Here is a 23,246-nt window from a genome sequence, read left to right on the forward strand (position 1 = left end):
CTTGTCAAAGGACACTATCAAGAGAGTGAAAAGGCAACTCATAGAATGGGAGAAAATATTTGCAAATCAGGTATCTGATAAGGGATTAATATCCAAAAAATATAAAGAACATTTACAACTCAGCAACAAAATAAGTGAACCTAATTTTCAAATAGGCAAAGGACCTGAGTAGGTATTTCTCCAAGGAAGATATACAGATGGCCAATAAGCACATGAGAAGAGCTCAGATCACTAATTGTGATGGTTAATTTTATGTGTCAACTTGACTGAGCTAAGCAATGTGTCTATGGGAGTAATTCCGGAAGAGATTACCATTTGACTCAGTAGACGGAGTGAAGAAAATCTGCCCTCGCCAATGTGGATGAGCATGATCCAACCCCTTGAGGGCCTGAGTAAAAAAAAAAAAAAAAAAAAATGGAGGAAGGGCAAGTTCTTTCTTTCTCTCTTTTCTTGAGCTGGGATGTCGATTTTCTCCTGCCTTTGGACATCAGAGCTCCTGGGTTTTGGGTCTTCAGAGTCCAAGACATACCAGTGGACACCCCCCCCCACAGTTCTCAGCCCTTCGTATTTGGACTGAATTATACCACTGCCTTTTCTGGGTCTCCATCTTGCGCAGAGCAGACTGTGGGACTTCTCTGCCTCCAGAAACAGGCAGCCAATTCCTATAATCAATCAATCAATCTCCTATTGGTTCTGTTTCTCTGGAGAACCCTGACTTAATACACTAATCATACACAAATCAAAACCATAGTGAGAGGGGCTTCCCTGGTGGCACCGTGGTTAAGAATCCACCTGCCAATGCAGGGGACACGGGTTCGAGCCCTGGGCCGGGAAGATCCCACATGCCGTGGAGCAACTAAGCCCGTCCACCACAACTACTCAGCCTGCACTCTGGAGCCCGTGAGCCACAACTACTGAAGCCCACGTGCTTAGAGCCCATGCTCCGCAACAAGAGAAGCCACCACAGTGAGAAGCCCGCAAACCGCAACGAAGAGTAGCCCCCGCCCGCCACAACTAGAGAAAGCCCGCGCTTAGCAACAAAGACCCAACTCAGCCAAAAATTAATTTTTAAAAAAAACCATAGTGAGATGCCACATCACACCCACTGGAGTGACTATTAGCAAAAACCCAGAAAATAACCAGTGTTGGCAAGGATGTGATGAAATTAGAACCGAAATGGTACCACTGCTATGGAAAACAGTAGTGGTTCCCCCCAACCCCAAATTAAACATAGAATTACCGTATGATCCAGAAATTCTACTTCTGGGTGTATCCTCAAAAGAATGAAAAGCAGAGATTCAAAGAGATATTTATACACCCCTGTTCATAGCAGCATTATTCATGACAGCCAAAAAGGGGAAACCACCAAGATATCTATGAATAACAAAATATGGTATGTACCTGAAATGGAGTATATTAGCCTTAAAAAGGAATGAGATGCTGACACAGGCTGCAACATGGATGAATCTTAAAGACATTATGCTCAGTGAAATAAGGACAGTATTGTATGATTCCACTTAGACAAGGTTCCTAGAATAGTCAGATTCATAGAGACAGAAGGTAGAATGGTGGTCACCAGGGGATGAGGGGAGGAAGGAATGGGGTGTTAGTGTTCAGTGAGTACAGCGTTTTCAGTTTGGGAAGAAGACAAATTCTGGAGATGGATGGGGGTGATGGGTGCGTGGCAACGAGGATATACTTAATGCCACAGAACTGTATGCTTTCAAATGATTAAAATAGTAAATGTTATGTATAATTTACCACAACTTTAGAAAAGACAATTTTGATTTTCCACTCACCACCCAGCCCACAGAAAGTGCCAAACAGATTTAAAAGGAAAAACTCCAGTCATTGTGTTCCAGGTCTGCAGACGACACATCTGGATCGTTGGGATCATAAAGACAAGCACTTGGAAGAGCACGTGATTTTTTTATCTTTAATGCAGACGTTTTAGTGTCAGGCAGATTCAACTTATGGGAAAATTTTCTGGCCACGCGGCTGTTTACCATTCAGAAGGGGGAAAATACAATGCAGATTCCTTGAGGGTAAAGGAACCTGAAAATGCACATCTTCAAGCCTGTGAGATCCGGAGTTGTCCTGTGTCCCTTTTTCAGAAGATGCAGATTCACTAGAGCCCCTCAGCGTGGCCCAAGGCTTTTGTGGGCCTGGATCTTGGTGGCCATGCTCCCCGGGGCACCCACAGGGGTGTCTTCAGGGCCACCAGGAACGCAAGGGCGCCGGAGGTGCTCTGTGGACGCAATGCGGCATGAGGGAACAGTTCTCACAAGCAAACAGCTACGAAAGACGCAGTGTGTATGGGCCCGCAATAGTGATACTAGCAAGATTTTGTTCCTGTTGCTCAAAACTCTGTGAGCTGCTATCTTATTTCCCAGCTTATTCCGTCGTGGTCAGAGGACCCGGCTTCCTGCGAAGGGTGGTGGGGTGGCTGGGCCCTGGTCTCGCCGGGCTGTTTCTGGTGCACCAGAAGAGGCCAACCTCATGGCCTCCCCTGCGAAGCCTGAGCTCAAGGCAGCCGCCAGCGAGCAGCTGAGTGAGCAGTAGGGGCGGCGGCCGAGCGGGTGCGTGCCCTGCGGAGGCTGTGGTGGTGCAGACCCATCCCGTGACGATGGCCCCTGAAGAGGAGGGGGTCCCTGCAGAACCACAACATTCCACCTGTGCAAGGCTTGGTGTGGATCTCTTTTAGGCACTTCTCCAGTTTTGCTAATTTCTAGGAAAATAAAGCCATTGAGAATAGTTATTGCGGTTTTCAGAAAACGTGCTACTACCCCTCTTCTGGATCCCTTCCTGCCCACTTCATTTGGTGCTGTGATATCTGGTTGTCAGGCTGCGCCCTGTGTTTTAATCTGCTGTTGCCAAGGGTGGAATTCTTAGGAACAGTGGAGGATGCTCTGTGCTGTTCTCAACGCGGGAGTGACGTCGCCCTTGACGCAAAGGAGCACTGCCTAGGGCTCGGACACCTGGTTAGAGCCACTCTGTTGCCGTTACATAGTTGTATAGTCAGATCTAGGGATGCCACCTGCTCACGGCGAGGGGGGGCGTGGTGGATGCCCGCCTACAAGGAGCAGGGGAGGTCGCTTTCACTTCTTAAGACCTGGGGCTGTTTGACCTCCCAAGTCCACCGGTGGGCACTTTCAGGTCACAGGAGGCCATGATGGCAGGAGGTCGTATGTGCACATTCCTGGGAATCCAAAAATACAGGCACTTCTCTACCCACCACCCCGTTCTTCTCTTAGTAGTCACAAAAGCCCCGCAGACCCTGCTATAGCCTACAATTGGGGTTCAAAAGGGATACCACACTGAAATGCTCTGTAGACAAGTTTATGGTGTTAGAAGTGATCCTTAATCATGCCTACTGTTTGCTCATCACCTTGCTGGTCTGGCTTTTTTTTTTTTTTTTGGTTGCGCTGGGCCTTAGTTGTGGCTTGTCAGCTCCTTAGCTGCGGCATGCGAACTCTTAGCTGTGGCATGCGTGTGGAATCTAGTTCCCTGACCAGGCATTGAACCCAGGCCCCCTGCAATGGGAGCATGGAGTCTTAACCACTGCACCGCCAGGAAAGTCCCTGGCCAAACACTTTTGAAAGATTACTAAGCAACTAGATGTCAGGTTCCACACTCCTCGTGAGCATTTGTACTGAAGAATCAATTCATAAGAAGATGCACAGAGGGCTCTTAGGTTTGGGAAACTCAGTCTGAAAGCCAGCGGTGTAGATGGGCACACCATTCAAGGCTACTGTGGGGAGACCCGAACTGTTTGACTTTCCTGCGGCCACGACTCCTCTGGGGGTGCAGGTAACAAAAGGCTGGGGCTTTGTGGTTCCGGGTGTTAAACAGCCTGCGCTCAGCTGAGTGTGATCCCTTGGCTTTGGGTGCTGCTGCATGAAACTAATGATCTTCCTGTGATGTCCCCCACCCCCCAACCAGGATGGGCGCCTGTGGCCTTCAGACAGATCTGGACCTCAGCCCACCTCAGAGGTAAGGGGTTGGACACAGGTGGGGTGTGGGTGGCAGGAGATGCATAGAGGGGGATGAACAAAATTGGTGGAAGGGTTGAACGTGTCAGCACAGAAGAAGATCAAGGCCTGTGCCTGTAACTTGGTTTAAGAGGTGCGGGAGGGGTCTTCCCTAGACTCTCCCAAGGATTCTTTGTGCCTGGCCAGAGCTCCTTCCGGAAAACAGGTCGAGAATCCAGGATCTTCACTTGATGCCTTAGGCTGCTGATAATGAGGTGGTGGCTGTCGGTGTAGCTTATAAACATCACCGCTTGATTCACCCCATCTCCCAGTTTAATAGTATGATTGTAAAAATAACGGTTTTTGCCTTTAAGTTAAAAACATGGCGTGAGAGAAGTTGACAGATGGATATATATCTTTATATACATATGTCCTTCCTCTAGAAGAAAGTGAGATGGTGGAATAGATGAGAAGCTATGCAAGAGAGTACCTGGATTCTTTTGGGGGGGAAAAAGTATAATTATACTTACTTTGGAATATAAAATAGTTTTCATGTCAGTTGCTAAAAATAACTACAGGAAACTTTTATCCAGAAAGAAAAAAAGTCACTTGTTTCATATTTTTAAGTAATTGATAGGGCAACAGCTCCTATAAATAACTCATAAATTGACCCAATGTCTTGTACCTGCTCCAAGTACCATCCTGTGAAGTTACAACTTACATTTACAATGAAAATTCTTCACCCTCTATACTCCTCTGAATCACAGGAGTGGGGCCCAGAGAAGGTCACATGGTGGGCAGGCCAGGGTGGGGGTGGGGGGGCTCCTGTGTTCTCCTTGACCAGTGGGAAATGTACACAATAACTCCATTAAACCTACATTTTCAGGTAACCGCAATTATCCGTTGCTGAACCGTCCTGGGTTTGGCAAGGTGAGTGATGTAAAGTCATTAGGAACGAAAAACCTGTTTTTCTGGAATAGCCTTTACATGTGTTTTGGGGGGAAAAGTTTTCAGATGGGTGAGAACAGAAGTGAATTTCCTTGCTGCCATCACGTCCGTGGTCATCACTGTGCCAAGAACATCTCCCAGGTGTTGCTCTTTTCCCTGCAGATCATGTACGCACCGCGGTCCAGGAATGGGGGGACTGCCCCAACCTTTCTCCAGAGGGATCGGTTCAGCCGCTTCCAGCCCACCTACCCCTACGTGCAGCACGAGATCGACCTTCCCCCCACCATCTCCCTGTCGGACGGGGAGGAGCCGCCTCCTTACCAGGGGCCCTGCACCCTGCAGCTCCGGGACCCCGAACAGCAGATGGAACTCAACCGAGAGTCTGTGAGGGCCCCACCCAACCGAACCATATTTGACAGCGATTTGATAGACGTGTCCGTCTACAGCGGGGGCCCACGCCCACCGAGCAGCAATTCAGGCATAAGTGCCAGCACCTGCAGCAGTAACAGGAGGATGGAGGGGCCACCCCCGGCCTACAGCGAGGTGATGGGCCACTGCCTGGGTGCCACTCTCTTCCACCCCCAGCACAGCACGCACAGGGGGAGCAGACTGCCACTCCAGCGGGACGGCCCTGGGGGGCACCAAGCTGCCCGTTCAGGGCAAGGACAGGAAGCCCGGGAACCTCATCTGACCTGCGTGCATACCTGACTTAAGAAAGGAGGAGGGAGGCGGTGGCACTGCCCCTCCGTCCCCAGCACAGCAAGTTCAGTAAAACAATGATTCCTTCCACAGGAGCCGCACGCAGGCTGAAATAGTACAAACCTCCTCCAGTCTGGCCGCAAACGGTGTTCATCTGGGGCAGTGATAGGAAAGGGCAGGTTTTGGCAAAGGGTGGGCATGAGAACACAAAGGGGTGCTTTGAAGACATTATGAAATAAAACCCACGGAGGCATCTGACTTGACTATGAAAGCAGAGGCAGCAGGGGAAGAGGCCAGAATGGCCTGTTTTACAATTAACTGAATACAGAGGAAAATGTTGTTATACATTATGGGGAAGAATCGCCAGTTTGCTTCCCACCCCCAAACTGTGGAACTTTTTTATTTTAAAAATATGATTCTAAATTCCTGTTTTGTGTGCCAAGGTATAAAGTGGAGAAGTCAGATGAATGCAAGGGGTTAATCAGTGTTGTGATGCTGTGTTTTAAAAGTTGCACTATCTTCATGTTTAAGATAATGAGGAAGCTTTACTCGAAGTTCTGTATGTTGTCTTTTCACCTGTGGATTATAATTAGGCCCCATAATCATCTCCCCCATAATCATGCAGGAAAGGGTGTTAGGGGAGGTAGCCTAACGTACACCACTTACTTACATTCACCAAGAAAGTCACCACACAGCAGTGAATGCGTCACTGAGGCACCTGGAGACTCTGGATGGAGCAGAGGAAACTCCTGCATCCCTGGTGTGTTGAGTCCCTCCAGCCTCAGGCTGCGTGTTTTACACCTGCATTTACACACCACGCAGTGCTGCCCTGGCCCTCCAGCAGTGCAGTTTCTGTGGTAATTTAGATTTTTTTCACTGTAGCATGAAATATACTCAGATAATATACTATTTTATGCAATAAATGGTTTAAAATGCAAGGTGGCTATTTTTATACTGTTGAAACACATGACTTCAGTGTGTTCCTGCGGTCTCTCCTTCCCTGGATAGTGGAGTTCAGGCCTGGATGGCTGGTCAACAAGACTCAGCAGTCGCTTCTGTGCAGCCCACCGCCCTGTTATGTGCGTGACACTGGCTGCAGATACTGTGTAGAAGCCCCTGGGACTGAGGAAGGGACCCATGTGGCCAAGTATGCGGACCAGCACCCGGGAGGAATGCAGTGCTCAGAACCAGATGCGCTCCCAGGGGTCACTAAGCCTCTGCAGTGGAGGCCAGAACTGGGCGGGGAGCAACTCAGAGCACAGGGTAAAAAGCACAACTTGCAGCTAAAATCAACTAGAAAACTAACCTTAAATATTGTAACATTCATTCTCACCTAAAGTAACTTCCTTCACAGAAGCATCTGCCTTTGCTGCACCCGGGTGGGGTGCTTCTGTGCAGCCCCTGCCTGCTCTCACAGGGACCGAGGGCTGGAGGGATGACTTGGGACCCTGACCTGCAGTTCCGGGTGTCTGCTGTTGTGGTCTCGGAGGTGGCTGCCCGGTGAGGTGCCCTCGTGCTGCTGGCAGAAAGCTCTCAAACTGCTTTCTGCTGCTCCTTTCCAAGGCTCCTCTTGGTTGGTAGGTCCCTGGGTTTTGTTTGGAGAACTGGAATCTTCATCCATTTCACACAGTAACATCCACACAAGTAGTCAATCTCTTAAAAGAAGATGGTGGTCAACAACTGTCACTCATGCTTCAGACCCTGTTGAGCAGTGTGCACGCTGAGGGCCATGGCAGGAGCTCTGGGACGGGCAGAGTCCTGGGGGCCTGACCAGAGGACACCCACCTACCCACCGTATCAGATGGCCTCGACCTCAAGCCTGTGCTTAAAGGAGGCTGGGACTCTGCGTGGCGTGAGGTTTCCCCTTGTGTTGCTGGTGAAGGTGGGAAACTGCCTGTCCTCCCCATCTTCGGGCAGATTATCGGTCAGGCGTTCCCCTTAGGTGCAGAATGAGGAGGTTGGCTGATGGTGTCATCATTCCAAACCTCACCTGCACTTCTGGTAGAGTGGGTGAACACACCCAGTAGTTCTAGCTCAAAATGGTGAGTTATGCTTAGAAACTTATAAATTCCTTAGTCACTTTGCAAGCACCTGAACATTTTGCAGATGTTCACAGTACTGGTAAAACAATTATTTAATTCAAATAACTTCAATTGTTCTTCAAAACCGAGACTGCTCCCTTTTGGCCACCCTATTAGATAATTGCCTCTAATGTAAATAGTTATTTAATGATGCAGACATATCAAACCATGACCTGAATGGTCTCTGAGGCTGGGGCTCTGTAATGAATTAGTTTAAAAGCCAAGGTCATAAATTGAATTAATAGTCAATTTCCCTTCAACACAGGAAAAAGGTAATTTAGACCTCTGTTTTTTCGAAGGTTGTGGCTGACATGGTGTGGAAAGAGGCGTGACTGTGAAGCTGCAGCTTGATCAGTGGGGTCTGAGGGTCCAGGTTAGAAACCAGAGGGTTAGGGGATCAGTGAGCAGTGGGTGGGGAGCTGGGCTCCATCGTCTTAGCGACTCCCTGGATATGAACCCCAGGCACCTTGAGTCCCACTTATAGGAACACTCATGTGTCTGTTGGCTTTTTCAGCAAGGCTAGTGTTCCTCAGACACTAAGGTTGTCCTTTACTACAAAAGAGATTTTGCTGAAGAAATTGTGCATTTACTACGCTGGCCAAAAAGTTCGTTCAGGTTTTTCCATGTTACAGAAAAACCTGAACGAACTTTCTGGCTAACCCAACACGAAGTTCTATCTGGGACCAAAATTCAGTGTTAAAAAAGCTTGACAAGCATATACCCTCTGTCCTCCGTACCACAAATACACGTGGACACACAGCTCAGACAGCAGAGGAAAATGTGCAAAACTTGGGAAGGTTTGTCATGAGGATGACACTTAAGTCCACTAATTGCAGCTGGGAGAGGAGGACACAGGGGCCAGCAGGAAGCGGGGGGCCTTCAACCCCAGCATAGGGACCTGTACTCAGATAAGCGTGTCTCCAGCTTCAAATTATCCCCCTCTTCACCTGAATTTTATCATCATTAAGAATGAGAAGGGCTCAAAGGCAAGCACTTTTCGAAAGCAGCTCAGATCTGGGAGAATCCATTCAAATCCCCGCCCTCCTCAGAACCAGTGGCTGCATCCTGACAGGTGGGCCTGGATCTTACCTCCACCTGCTCTTCTGTCCAGAGAGTCCTTGCAGTGACTGTCCAGGTCCACGAGCCCCTCCAAAGCAGCTTCCATTTGCTGCTGGCCACCAGGCTCCCACACTGGCCTGGCTGCAAGGCAGCGGCTAGGGGCTGTTCCCCAAGCCTTGTGTTTGCTGTGCCAAGGCTGCTGCTTGAGGTCTGCTGCTTAGAACAGCAACATGTTAGTGTACGGTTCATTTTTCTTAAAATTTCCAGAGCTGAGCAGTGTCTGTGAAGGAAAAACTAGGAAAGATAGTTGTGCTGGGCGCGGGGCCTTGCGGTGACAGCCCCCCACCCCCACCCCGCACCTTGATGGAGAAGCAGGGACCAGGCTCCCCTTCTGCACGGTCACCTTGGCCTTGGCGAAATGGAGATGCATTGGCAAGTCCCCCCCAGTGTAAGGACGCTGTGTCTAAAGGGGCCCAACAAAAGCAGATGAAAGACCTGCTCTCACCCCGACCACAAGTGGGTCCCAGTAGCTCACCTGAATTGTGCGAATTCCGCAGGAATCAGGATTTCAGCTTTAGCTTATTTTACTCCCCAAGTGCTGCATCTTGCACAGTTCAAGTTTATGTTCACGGCCAGGGTTAGACGGCCACTTGCTGCTCCTGCCTTCAGGCTGGTGTGCAGGGAGGGACGCCTTGTGAGCAGCGCTGTCCTCAGTGTGTGTGAGGTGCTGGGGTGAGAGCTGTACAGAGATGCAGATGGTGAAGATCCACGTCCTTTCATAGAGCTCAGCGTGGCAGTAGTTTTTAAGCAGCCAAGGTGTTTCATGTTCTAACTTCTGCAGATGCAGGAACCCAGCCCCCTTTGTTGCGCCTCACTCACAATGGTGCTTTCAGTGTCTGTCAGGCGTTCATTTGTAAGGTGCTGTATATAACTTGACTATATTACGCACATAATCCTACCCAATGGGTAGAACAAAACTTTGTTAATACTGCAATATAAGGTATAGATACCAATTTTAAGAGAAATGGCATAGAATTTGTGAATGCCTATGTGCTTTGTCCTCTTTTATAAGGAAATGTGCGAATGGATGCATACAGATAAAAGTCTATGTAGTTTATTAATAAATATCAGTATTATAACACAAGGGAAACAAGTCTGAACAAGCAAGCACAGCCTATGAACAACATATGCACAGCAATCAGAGTTGCATCTTTGCTGTGAAAACACTTAAGAAATAATTTTTTAAAATACCACAGCCTTTTGGAGCCACCAGATGCTTATTTTAATCCCTTCGATAATGTTCAGTTGGACCAGTATTAGCTATAATCAGAAAAAAATGTGGATCTTTCAACTTGCTTTATGAAAAAATATTCTGTTTCATGTTGTAGAATGAAGAGGGCAAACCCAGTGAAGAGTGCACTTTTCACTGAAATTGCAAAACTTAGGTCAGAGTGAGCACATTAGCGTGCAGCAGAGGACTGTGCAGTCCAGACGCATTTGTGACCATCTGTCTTTCTGTGCCTTTTTGACAAACGGAAGCTGTGGAACCAATGAATGAACAGTAGCATTTGCAGGAAAATAACTTAGGACAAACCAGTCCACTTGAGAAGACCCCAGTCTCAGAAAGATTTGTTATGGGTTATAATTAGCAGATTGGCAATCAGCCAGCCGAGTGAATTCTTATGTCCTGTCCCTTCCTTTTGGTGTCTCCTGGTGATTACGACCCCAGAAACAAACTAGGCTTTGCCACTGACCAGGGACCATGTCACACCCCCTGACTCAGCATCTACTTACAGCTCTGTCTTTAGTGTCTGACGGTGACCTCTGCATTTATCTTCAAATATTCTAATATTGAAAATAGAAAAATGAAGAGCCTGTGACAATGTTCATTAAAACCATGGATGAGGGGCTTCCCTGGTGGCGCAGTGGTTGAGGGTCCACCTGCCGATGCAGGGGACACGGGTTCATGCCCCGGTCCAGGAAGACCCCACATGCCACAGAGCAGCTGGGCCTGCGCGTCCACAGCCTGTGCTCCGCAACGGGAGAGGCCACAACAGTGAGAGAGGCCCGCGAACCCCCCCCCAAAAAAAACACAAAACCGTGGATGAAATCATGGGTGTGGGCATCCTTCCCAGTGCCATCCAGTTTCGTGAAATTCTGCCCACCTGATCCCTATTTCCAGTTTATTCTGTCATCAGAGGATGTAAATTCTAATAATTCCTTGTTTTTTATTTGTTCCGTGGTGTATGTTTTGATTTTGAGAATCACGATGGAGTCATACTCTTGTCCTCCACAAAACAATTACTGATTATCCTTAAACTGAAAACACCTCTGCAACTCTTGATGCTAATGGACCAGAGGTCAGCCCTTCTTTGATTGTGCTTTGCAAGGCCACAAGAAGATGAGGATCTGTGTTTTCTGTACCCACTGCCCCCGCTGTCTGCTCACTGCCAATGGCAGTGGCCCTGGTGGTTCAGGTCAAGGGTGGAGGCTCCTCCCTGTTAGAAAAACTCCCCCAGGCTTCATCTCTTGGGAGGACTGCTAAGCAGGAGTGTCATGTGAGGACGTTCTGGACTCAAAGGCACTAAATTTGTTACCACGTCATGGCTTTTCTACAGGACTAATAGAGGCTTAAACTTTACTGTTAATTATACTGGTTCATCTTAATGTGCTTGCTGGTATATTGCTATTCTTCATTTCATGGCTTTCAAAAATCACTTTCTGGTGTAAAAGCTATTTTTAAATATGTACAATACTATTCATAGCATTTAATTCACTTAATTTTCACTAGGCTGCTTTATAATGAAAAAGTACAACTTTATCTGAACTTTTCAACAGTTGTTCACGTGATCTATAATAATCTGAAGTTGTTAAAGTCTTTTTTTTAAACAGACATTTGTGCTTACTGTTCAACATAATTCCCACTTATACACAGAGAAAGATTTCCAGCTGTCATGTATCTGCCTCTTTAACTGAGCGAGGGGATGTAGTTCTTAGACCCAAGGTCTGTAACCGCAATCCGGACTTTTAAAGGAAGATGTTGCTCTAAGTGCTGTGTGTTATGAAATCAGCCTCTTCTACTTGTTCTTAATGCTGTGTTCAAACCACAGCTCAAAATCATTAAAAAAGATCACTGATACACGTGTCTCCTGTTTTTTTAAAAAAATATTTCACAGACAAAGCATATGTTGGGGGGTGGGGGGAAAACTACTTGCATTTAAAAACCCGTCTCAGAAACGGTTCTTACGGTTCCCCAGGTAACCGTCCCATTCAGTTCTTACTCACTCTGACTTTTCAGAAATCATTATATTTGCTATAAACCCTGGCAGATCACATCATACAGTTCTGGGTTCTACACAGAACACTCAGGGATCGTCACCTGAGTTGAGGTGTCACCTTCAGGCTTCTGGAAGCTGTCACAGACAAACTGAGTCAACTCAGCCCAAAACGTGAGCAAGACTTCTAAAGAGAATTGTTCAGCAGACACCCTCAGAGGCTAATAAGGTCATTGGCATCAGAGGTTTTCAGTTCGTGATGATGGAGCAAAAGGAATCTAAGTTTCCTTCACTGAGAGATTAGAATGATATCTCTAAGCTCTAAGTAAGTATATGGATTCACAGATTACATAACTGTGAATGTATAAAACTTCATACAGGGCTTCCCTGGTGGCGCAGTGGTTGGGGGTCCACCTGCCGATGCAGGGGACACGGGTTCGTGCCCCAGTCCGGGAGGATCCCGTGTGCCGCGGAGCGGCTGGGCCCGTGGGCCGTGGCTGCTAAGCCTGCACGTCCGGAGCCTGTGCTCCGCGGCGGGAGAGGCCACAGTAGTGAGAGGCCCGCATACCGCAAAAAAAACCCAAAACAAAAAAACACTTCATACAACCTACCAAACTACTAGAATAAGTGAGTTTAGCTTGGTTACAGGAAATACAAATAAAATATTTTTGCATTTCTATATGTTAGTAATGAACTGTGGAAACAAATGAACTTTGGAAACTGAAATCTTAAAATACCATTTAAATAACTGTATGGGCCCCAAACTCTAGTTATAAAACTTTTTTTTTTTTTTGGCCACACCGCAGCAGCTTGTGGGATCTTAGTTCCCTGACCAGGGATTGAACCTGGGCCACGGCAGTGAAAGCGCCAAGTCCTAACCACTGGACCGCCAAGGAGCTCCCATAAAACCCATTTTAGATTCTGAATTAATTTTTTAAGACAATTCTGGAAAGGGGATTAGAAAGCTATAAGGAGGAAAATAGCTGTAAGAAAAGGATTTCTTTCTATTAAAACAGCAAATAGTCACTGATAAACCACATTATGCTCTTGAATAAATTCTATAATCTCTTATTCAGCAGATATTTGAGAAATTTTGAAGAATATTCCCCAAACTTATATCCCTCAGTGAAGGTAAGACCAGTATAAACTTTCGTCACAGAAGGAGAGGAGATTCCAGGCTTGATTCCTACTGGATTGGGTTCAGTAAACCCATTTCTATATGAGGTCGCCTGGTTGGCTGGGTCTGGGTGCAGGGAGGTTACTTGGAGCTGCTCTGAAGGAGGCAGGAGATGGTCAGGGTGGGCCCACTGGTGTCCATCTGGGCAGCGGGGCTCAGTGTGGCACTGAGAAACCAGAGACTGCACTCTTGCAGGACAGGAGGCGGGACACTGATCTCCACTGTCGGGGGCCTGTGGGACCCCTTCCCACAGCCCTGGCTGTGCACTGAGAAGGCTCTGAAGACTTCAGAAGAAGCCCCAGGCCAAAAACAGACAATAGGCCTGGAGGCTGCCCGTGACCCAGGAGCTGTCCATCAGGCTGGAGCTGAAGTGCCAAAGGCCAAGGAGCCCCTGTGGGCCCTCGAAAGCCGAGGCACCGCCAGCCAGGGAGAGAGACGCCAAGGTCTGGACCCACTGTTTTCTGCTCAGGCTACACTCAGCACAGGACATAACAGAGGCCAACACCTCCCTCCCTGGCGATAGGTTCCCTGCTGACCCACCTGGTACATGGGGAGCCCCCACTGCACTTCAGGGCCTGCACCGGATCCCATACCCCACCAGTCTCTGGCTTTCTTGGACCAACTTCTGTTCATTGGATCGTTTGTGAAACAGCAGAGCTGCCAACAGCTAAGATGGACTAGCAACTCAGGCAGCCCTCTCCCTGCACCCTCGAGGACATCTAGAAAAGCAGTGTGCTTGAAAGAAACCTCCAGAATCCTTCAGAGAGCCACTCACAGTGGCCTTGGAACAAACACTTATTTCTGACTCTCCATGATGACACTTGCACAAAACAGTTTATAACGAGCCTGTTACTTAAAACATCATAATTTCTCTCGTTACACTGTTTTGACGTTTTGCTTTGAATGGATTCTAATTAAAATACATGTTTTAAAAATAACAGCCAAAAAGGTAAAAGTTGTGCATTTGTAAATTTCATTGTTTTGATGGCATGTGTCTGTCCAGACTTTGGGCTTTTGTGCTAATAATGTAAACCTCATTCACCTTACTTTAAAAAAATCAAAAGCTACAGTCTTAGTCATTTGAACACAGCATGGTGTTAACTGCAATACAGACTTTCAAAAGGCTTTACCAGGAAGCAGTATATATACATTTACACACACTTGTGTATAGTATACTGCTCCTGTATGACTTAACCTGTTTACAAAGCCATTTGCATTTATAGAGTTTACTGTGGTACTACCACCAGAATCTGGAAGCACAAAATATTCTAGCAGTCTACACTAGCAGACAGAGTAAGCATGCTTTCAAATCAAAGTGCTGACTTTGGCCTCTCCCACGTGGCAGGCCAGGGACCCATCCCCTTGGCCCCACCTGAGCCAGGCTGTGTCTGCCACCCTGGCTTCGGTGGGGGACCCTGAGGTCCTGCTTGAGATTTCCTGCTTACAGTTCAAGGGCAGCACAGGCTTTGGAGCCTACAGACCTGGTGGCCTCAAGTATTAGCTCTGTCTCAGGTTAATGTCTTCAAATGTCACGCATACAACAGGGTCACCTGCGCGAAGACTGGAGGAGAGGGTGTGCTTGCCACATGCGGCCCCCACAGAGGGAGCTGTGCTGCTCAGCTTTCACTTTCCAGGTTCACCCAATTCCTACAGACTTGTAAATAGCACTCTGCCTTGGCATGCTCTCTACGCTAACAGTGCAGCTTAAAACGCCAGTGACAGAAACGGGCCAAGTTAGTGCCAAGGGGGTTGGAGCACCTGTGTCAAGGCAGAGACTGAACCACCAGGACCCAAACCTCCTCGCCATGGTTTTAAGTAAAATACATCTGTTTCTTTTCTCATTACTCTAGATGTGGACAGTATTTTTGGTTAAAAAACCATGCTGTGTGTGTGTCGGGGAGTGTTCTTACAACCTTAGCAATAAAATGTGAAAATCTGAAGGGAGAATAGTTTTAAAAAAATAACTTCCCACCTTGCCCCCATTTTTTCCTTCTCTGGCTTCCTTTCTGTGAGGGGTGGGGGAGCTAACACTGATCTGAGCGCTGTCACAGCCTCAAGGAAACCGCAAGGACCCCAGGCTCCTGGTGCCGGGATCCTGTACCACGTATGCATCCTCTTCACCAATGCTGGCACACTCCCTTCCTTCCAGAACCATCCACGAGCACATGGTTTTGCCTCACTGTCAACCTCCCGTAAACCTCCCGCACACACATTCTCCACTCCCAGAGAGGCCAGCCTAACAGTTCTTAGTCGGGGATACACTGAACTTCCCAGTGAGAAAAGTAACCACAAAAGCCAGCTCCTGATGCTTCAGATGTTCCATCGATTGACCCCAAGGAAAAGGAAAATTCCAATCTGAGCTGTTCCAAGTGTCGCAAATGCAGGCTCAGGTGCTGTGACCACCACCATGACCCTCCACACAAGTTCAGTAGGAAAAGCAAACTCACTTTCTTACCACGGGAGGATGGGGTATTTTCTGAGGCTGAATCCTCTTTGGATAATGAAATATCACTCTAAAGAAAGAATTAAAGAAAATTATGATGCCACGGAGCAACTAAGCCCGTGCACCACAACTACTGAGCCTACGCTCTAGAGCCCGTGAGCCACAGCTACTGAGCCCACAAGCCACAACTAGTGAAGCCCGCACACCTAGAGCTCGTGCTCCGCAGCAAGAGAAGCCACTGCAATGAGAAGCCTGAGCACCACAACAGAGTAGCCCCTGCTCACAGCAACTAGATAAAGCCCGTGTGCAGCAACGAAGACCCAACGCAGCCAATACAAACAAACAAATAAAAATTTATTTAAAAAAAGAAAATTACGAAGTTAAAAGGGAAAAGATGATAGAAGTCACCAGAAGAGGACAGAGGATTAGGAATATTCATAAATTGGCTTCAGCTCCAAAAATACAAAGAATTTTACAAGTTCCAAAGCAGGTACTTACTTTACCTTTCTTAGTTCCTGGATTTGAACGTCTGGCCCGGCTCTCCTGTGCCTTTCTTCAACTACAGCTACTGGCCTCAACATTCTGAAGTGACCCACTAGAGGGAAAATTGGGTTTATGACTGAGAAAACTTCTATTAATCTAAAATGCTTCCAAAATAATGCAGTTACAAAATGATCTAGATTTCTCAACAGAAGTTGCATTAGGTTTTGTGGACAAGTGTTTTACTGATAATAATATTTTCAACTTTTTTTGGAAAGTAAAACTTGTCCCTTATTTCCAAACCAAAAGAAGTGAGGAATGCAATTACAACCTACCAGTATCTTCCATCTTCTTCAGGAGGGGAATAACAAGCACATGGTGATGGAGCACGATGGCAACCAAGCCCTGTAACTCTACCTCCAGACCAAGGTGAATGGCAGGGCAGTCAGTGTTTGAGGACTGGACAAACTGTGCCTTTGGGACCCTTGCAAAGAGAGAACCCAAACAGCCACTATTCTTAGAGAAGTAAAGCAACAGCCATAATTAAGTCGCAAGATTGTATACAAAGAAAATACTGACTCAAACTCAATAAAATACAAATTAGTCAAAATGCGCTTCAAATCATTACAGAATCTCAAATCTCATACTTAGAGGTGCATACAAAATAACAGCTTAATATTTGTGTATATAGAGGAAATGCTGTATGTTCTTTTTTTAAAAACAAACAAACCCTCAATTAGTGTTAAGGAGCTGAAACATCTCATTGTTTTACCCTATTTAGATTATATTAGGTAGATTTCATGTAGATTATATTAGATATATTTCATATATGGTACACTTAAAAGTAATCTTATGAAATTACCCAAATGGAGTAAAAGGCTGACTTTCAGCAGGTACCTGATTAGAAAGTCAGGAAACACCTGCAAGCTTTCTGTCCCTCTCTTACTAAGGAGTGGGCCATAGCGCCTTCCCACCAGAGGGAGGGAGAACCACATACCGGCTACCGCAGGACAACCAGGCACGCTTGCATGCAAACTCGCCTTTTTCTTTTTCACTTCAAAGAGAGTTTTCTACCATTTAAAATGGTCAAAATTCAAAGCAGAAAAAGCTGGACATAGGGAGGGAGGGAGAGGTGAGGAAAGAAAGAAGAAAGGTTCTATGCATTCCTCACAGCCAGGAAGAATGAGAATATATTGTGGCTACACGTGGAACATCTCTGACCTGTCCTACAACTTCTGCTCTTATGGACCATGCTGTCCCAGAGAAAACGCAACGTGAAAGTGCTTTCTGTTCGTCTCAGGCTCCATTACTTGTAGAGAGAAAACACAAGTGCTGAGGAGGACTTTGGGGCTGCCTGTGCACTTCCCACGAGCACTGTCCAAGTCAGCGGAATAATGTCATACTCTGCCTTGAAGGCTTCTGAAGTCAAGCCACATTCTCTCTGCTGAGAGAATCATTCTTATCAAAATAGCCAGATAACTGCCACAAGATAATTATCATCTGTCATCATTACTGTTGGTGGCTGCCAGCGATTTACGGGGAAGAACACAGCTTGATTTTCAAAGCCTAACCCCGAAGAAACAAGACAACCAAAAACTTGTTTTAATGAGCTAAAATGAACCAGCTTGACATGGAAGTCACAAAGGAAAAAAATCTCAGAGGGAAAACTATACCCAATCGGCACAAACTTAGCATTTCTCAAATGTAACTTACAAGCTCAAAATGCAGGACAAATATCTTTCAAAAATCAGAAAGCCAGGCCAAAATTCACGGCTGAAGACAAATTCTGGCCAAGTCTCTAAGAGAAGGAGAATTCTTGCCTCTATTGTTCCTTTGGGTCAAGGAGGCAGAATCTTTTGGGTACTCCGTAATATACAGATGGACCAGGAGACACCAAACAAAGCTCCTATTTGCGGAATGAATAATTAAAAGCACCCACCTCTGGTTCTGCAGATTTCTGGTTCAGGTGGTTAAATTCCAAGGCAGTAGAGAGGCCCATACTTTTTATGAACACTCCTGTGCAACTCCGGCCTCTAGGCCAATGTGACTGGACGCACCGTAGACCATGGCTTGGGAAAAGCCCACTGAGTAAGCATCTAATACCAAAAACCACTTCAAACCAATGTTGGTAACACTTAATCTAAATGTATTTTACTTTCTTCTAAACTAACTCCATATCTTCCCTATGAAGATTCAATTTTGAAAATCTGAAATAAATGAAGGTCCCCATTTTAAAAAGTAAGATATAGCCAACAGAAGAAATATGTCTATATTACCATGAAAGCAAGTATTTTTCAGACAGAATCCTTTAATAATTCAGAAATGTATATCTCACCAATGCATTTTATAAAAATGGTATCATCTCAAAGGTATCAGGAAAGATGCACGTACTCTTTCTGACTCATTTGCTAAAACATTTTCTGTCCATTTCATTACCATCACCATACTCTACAATCTTCTACAGTGGCTTTGTTCAGAACATCTGAATTTGGATAAGAAATCCTGAAGATGAACCAAGTGGAAAGAACACAAGAAAGAGCTAGATATGTCTAACGTACAACTTGCTTCTTTTCTTCAAACACCTCTTCTGCCCAAACTGTTAAGATGTTTATAAAATTCCTGGAATTACCTCTGAGGTCACTGAAATAAGACAGCCAATAGCTCCACTGCTTCCTAGAGCATAAAGGACTACAGTAACGTCTTCCATCTGTAAATAAATGGAAGGCAGATTCCATAACAAATAAGCTGAAGATTATATTTGAAGGCATAGTTTTGTTATTTTTACTAGTGGCAGGAAGGTGACCTTAATACATGAACTCTTTCTCCTTTGTTGGAATCTGCAAATAGCACCCTACCGTATGCAAAATGTTGGTTCAGTAAGAGACATTTTTGTGGTAGTTTAAAGGGTTGGTTTTGCTATTTTTCTTGAATAAACTAAGTCTTTTTTTACCTATTTTTCATTTCAATTGTTAATTTGCTGAGCAAACACTTTTTATCTACTTTATAGGTGTTAAATTAAATCTCAGCCATGGCTCCGTCTTTACCCTGTCAAAAATCCTACTTAAATACAGATGTGCACACCAGACACAGCAAGTATAAGGCTTATTGTAAATGAAATGGTTATGATATTTACCACACACACACACCCGGATAATTTAACTCAATGCCCACTATGTGCTGCTGGCCTGCTATGAATACTCCACACGCATATTCCAGGGGTCCCCCTTTCGGCTCTTTGTAGCTTCCCTTAAGGACTAGGTTAGCAAGATGAGAGCAGCAGCATTTGACAAGATCAGATATTCCTGATACCAAATAATGACAAAAGAACTTCTTACACCTTCAGAGAATGTTTTACTAGAGAATTTCAAAGCACTCCCTATTATCTCACTTTCTGTAACTGGACAAACACAACACAATTATGAAACTGGATGGCAACAAATCTCAAACAGGCTGAACCAAAGGTGGAAACTCAGGGTTATTAGTGCTTCTAAGACCCACAATTTATCCTCATTGGAAAACACGCCCTATGCAATGTGAAAAGTAAAAAGAAAGTTTCATATAACACATGATTTTCATTAAACACATGATTTTAAACACATGATTTTAAATCTCAGTGGTTAAAAATAAACAAACAAGAAATTTGTTAATATCCATCTTAGCATTTAATATATGCAAAAATGTGAATTATTTAATAAACAAGCTAAAACATGTTCACTGTTTTTGAATTTGAAAATGTGCTGTCAATTTGAAATCACACGTTTGATCTGTATCAGGAGACAAACCATCCTGCCTGATCAGGCCTGCATGTGGCAGAGTGAGCCCTGCCCCCTCACCACTCTACCCACCCCCACAAAGAAGAGTCCAACCACAGCACAGCCAATATAATGATGAGACATATCAAATGCAAACATTTTTTTCCCTTTAAAGTATTCTCTAAATTTGGCCAAACTCAGTATTTAATACGAAAACCCTGCCTCACAGCAGTGATGTCTGCGGCCTTATCAGATCACTCACAACAAAGACAATCTAGAAAGAGGCCGTTCCCTCTTTCAACTCAAAGGTTAGAACTGAAGTAAAGGCAGTTAGAGCAAAAGGAAACACACAAACACATCCTCAAACACACCCACACAAATTGTGGCAACTTTCACATCTGAAAACAACTGAATTTCATTCCAAGCAGGTTTTAATGACAGCTTTGCTATTTAAAAAATTCAAGTAAAATGCTCAAGTAAGGATGTTTCAATGCAAGAGGAAAACAGCAGCCTACAATCTTAAAATTTTACTGCATAATGGAATCAAAACCGACTCTGGCTGGTGGAGACCAGGTGGCAGGGACAGGCAGGTCCCATCCTCCCAAACCTGCACTGCCGAGAACCACAGCTGCAGGCACTGCTAAGCGTATCTGATCTCCACCATAAACTTAAGGTGTGATGATTTTCCCTTTTCCTCTGAGAGATCAGTTGGAGAGGACATGATGCAGGAATAACAGTTTTACATTCTGGGTGAGAAAGTGCTATGACCGCACAGATTTGCTTAAAAAATTTGATTATGGCAAGCTTCAGGTAAGAATCATTTTTAAAGGGTCAATTTTTCATTTACATATAACCAATACATCTTATTTACATATATATGACCCAATTTTCATTCAGCTTTCTTTATATGAAGTCTACATTTTAACTGGTATGTAACCGTTATATACTATCTTTAGAGAAAGACTAAATATCCTCTTATTCACAGGCAGTTCTGATGATAAGTTTGTCTCCACATTGAGAAGTGAATATCGTTAAAACCTCAAATAACAAAAAAGATGAAGACCTAGTGTTAAATCTGTGTAGGGCCGCACCAGCTATTCAAGGAGTCAGCAGCTATCTAAACACAAAGCAAGGATGGCTGAAGACATGGACCACTGCTTAACGCTGCTACTGACATGAAATTCTTATACTGGGTTCATTTTTTCTTTTCAAAAAACACTGATTTTTCTAGTGATGTTCAACTTTAAAAAGTTATCTTAGTTCTTTAACCCTCAGAGAACTGCTATATTTAGGCCGCTAACCAAAAAAATAATCAAGAGCATGTACCTTTGTCCAGTCCCCAGGGGTTAAAGTGCAGGAACTGTCTATAACCTGGTATATAAGGCACCCTATTCCACTTTTTTCTTAAAAGAAACCTTTCCTTTGGTTTCTTGCAGTTTTTCAGTAAGTCTGTCCTTTGTCTCCTCCATTTTCTCTGTGAGGAGCTCCTTTGTCTCCTCCATCCTGTCCTGCAGATACTCCTTCACAGGGGGTGGCGTCGACATATAGCCACGGCTGCGCAGATACTTCACAGTGAAGGAGGTCCCCCCCAGGGTCACAGTGTACCGCGCAGGCGTTGCAATCTGTGGGAAAATGAAATGGACAGATCAGTACTGATTACAACTGTTGTCTAAAGCAAAAACAGTGTGACGTTAAAATTCTTGTTAATAACCAAACTATCAATTACTTTATTGCTTCATAAGGCTGTTACATCCTATATGGTTTTCCCTCCTAACATTCCGTATTTGTCACCTAGACACTGACCCAGGATTAGAGAACATTCACAGGGGCAGCACCAAAGTTCTGTACCCATGTGCTAGTGAACCTGGGGGGCAGACTCACTGAGAACCAGAGGGAGGGCTCAGGACCCTCCCTATAACAAAGGCACATGCGTTTCCACTCCCCAGAAACCCTGCCGACCTGCACACACTATTCATCTAAACCGGAACCAAACTGAGGGGCAAGCACGGGCCAAATGTTTATTCTTCACTGAGTTTAGTTTAGTTTCACTTCCAAATCTCTTTTCTTTGGCTTTTCCAGGCTTTATGCTACTTCTCATTACAGTCCATGCTGGGCTTGGCATCCCAACCAGGAACTTCCATGAGGCCAAAAAGTGGTAAAATGGCACACATATAGGAGACATGTACACATGTCAACTGACCAGAGGTTTAAGGTCCCAAACTAACTAGTAGATGAAGTGGTACAAAGGGAGAACTGTAAGAGCACAGGCTGCATCACATTCTGAGGCAAGAAACCTCAGTGTCTGCTGCTCTACCTGAGAAACCAGGTTACAGAAACCAAACACCCAGGTGGACCCTCCACACCTCTTTCCTTGTACAGGAACATGAGCAGAGCCCCTGCTGACGCCAGCCCACCTGCGTGCCAACCTTGTGTTTCAATTCCAAGCAGGCCAACAGGCACTGAGCACTGATGTGCCTCCAGAGCACAGCACAGGCACAGTGGAAATACAAAGAAAGAAGACATAACTCTAAATTCCTAGGAGCTCATGATCAAAGACAACACACATTAAAAAAAGACTTAACACACAGACTGTGAAATGAGAGCATGGGATAAGGAACAGTTATAATTAGGGAAATGGCTTCAACCATCATGACAGTTGGATTAAGGTTAAATTATATACACTGTAACTAAAAACTTGACAATTTATTAATTTAATAAGTTTTAATGTTGAAAAACTCAGCAATTAAGTTTTAGCCCTCTAGTCAAAATTATCATATAAGAAATCTCCCAATATTTCAGAGGATTTTAATGAGGATGACAGAATAAAACAGCATTATTTTTGAATACTACTATAAACCCATAATTCTAAGTATTTTCATAACAGTAGTAAAATAACATCTAGTTTCCCAATCTCTTCTACCTGTTTTCTTAGGATAAAGCTACATAGAACCTAATTTTTTGTCAGTTGAGAAAAATTAGATTAATATAGCTAAATTCCACAATTTACAATATGAGTCTTCTCTTCCAAAATAAAGACCCATAACTGTAAAAACTATCTGTTTACAAAGATGTCATTCTCTGAATCCAGACAACAACTGTAAAGACAATGAACTCCAAAATGAAACATACATTACATCAACAACTAAGTCTAAGGTTTATCACATAAAACAATTTGATTAAACTTTACTATTTTACTTTTTAGAAAGATAAACTATTATAAACAGTAAAATAAATGCTAAATTTTACTAACATGTCAGGTGGCATGTGGATCTCTGAATAAGGAAAATTAATGTACTATCAATAGGAGAAATGTCACAGAGACAACCTGTTCATTAGAAATTCAGAAGTCTCACTTTGTCTC

General features: G+C 44.9%; 2 protein-coding genes across 9 annotated transcripts in view; one reads left to right on the forward strand and one right to left on the reverse strand.

Annotated features, from left to right (window-relative positions):
* The window catches only part of LDLRAD4 (low density lipoprotein receptor class A domain containing 4), a 266,783-nt gene extending 261,154 nt beyond the window's left edge, over positions 1-5,629 (forward strand). Inside the window, 3 exon segments of the mRNA XM_079943555.1 lie at positions 3,943-3,993; positions 5,082-5,546; positions 5,548-5,629. Of these exon segments, the coding sequence (XP_079799681.1) occupies positions 3,943-3,993; positions 5,082-5,546; positions 5,548-5,610 (579 nt within the window). The 3' untranslated portion in view covers positions 5,611-5,629.
* A 14-nt stretch (positions 5,630-5,643) lies between these two features.
* The window catches only part of FAM210A (family with sequence similarity 210 member A), a 49,754-nt gene continuing 32,151 nt past the window's right edge, over positions 5,644-23,246 (reverse strand). For 4 of the 8 annotated variants that reach the window (XM_079943558.1, XM_079943561.1, XM_079943560.1 and 1 more), the window contains exon 4: positions 19,740-21,507. In XM_079943558.1, coding sequence (XP_079799684.1) covers positions 21,274-21,507 — 234 coding nt within the window. In that variant the 3' untranslated portion in view covers positions 19,740-21,273. Of the gene's footprint in view, positions 6,471-7,062; positions 21,508-23,246 lie in introns of those variants that run through there. The other 4 variants (XM_079943557.1, XM_079943556.1, XR_013831446.1 and 1 more) reach the window with 3 other exon arrangements.

Source organism: Stenella coeruleoalba (genome assembly GCF_951394435.1).
Source record: "Stenella coeruleoalba genome assembly, chromosome: 14".
NCBI lineage: Eukaryota > Metazoa > Chordata > Mammalia > Artiodactyla > Delphinidae > Stenella > Stenella coeruleoalba.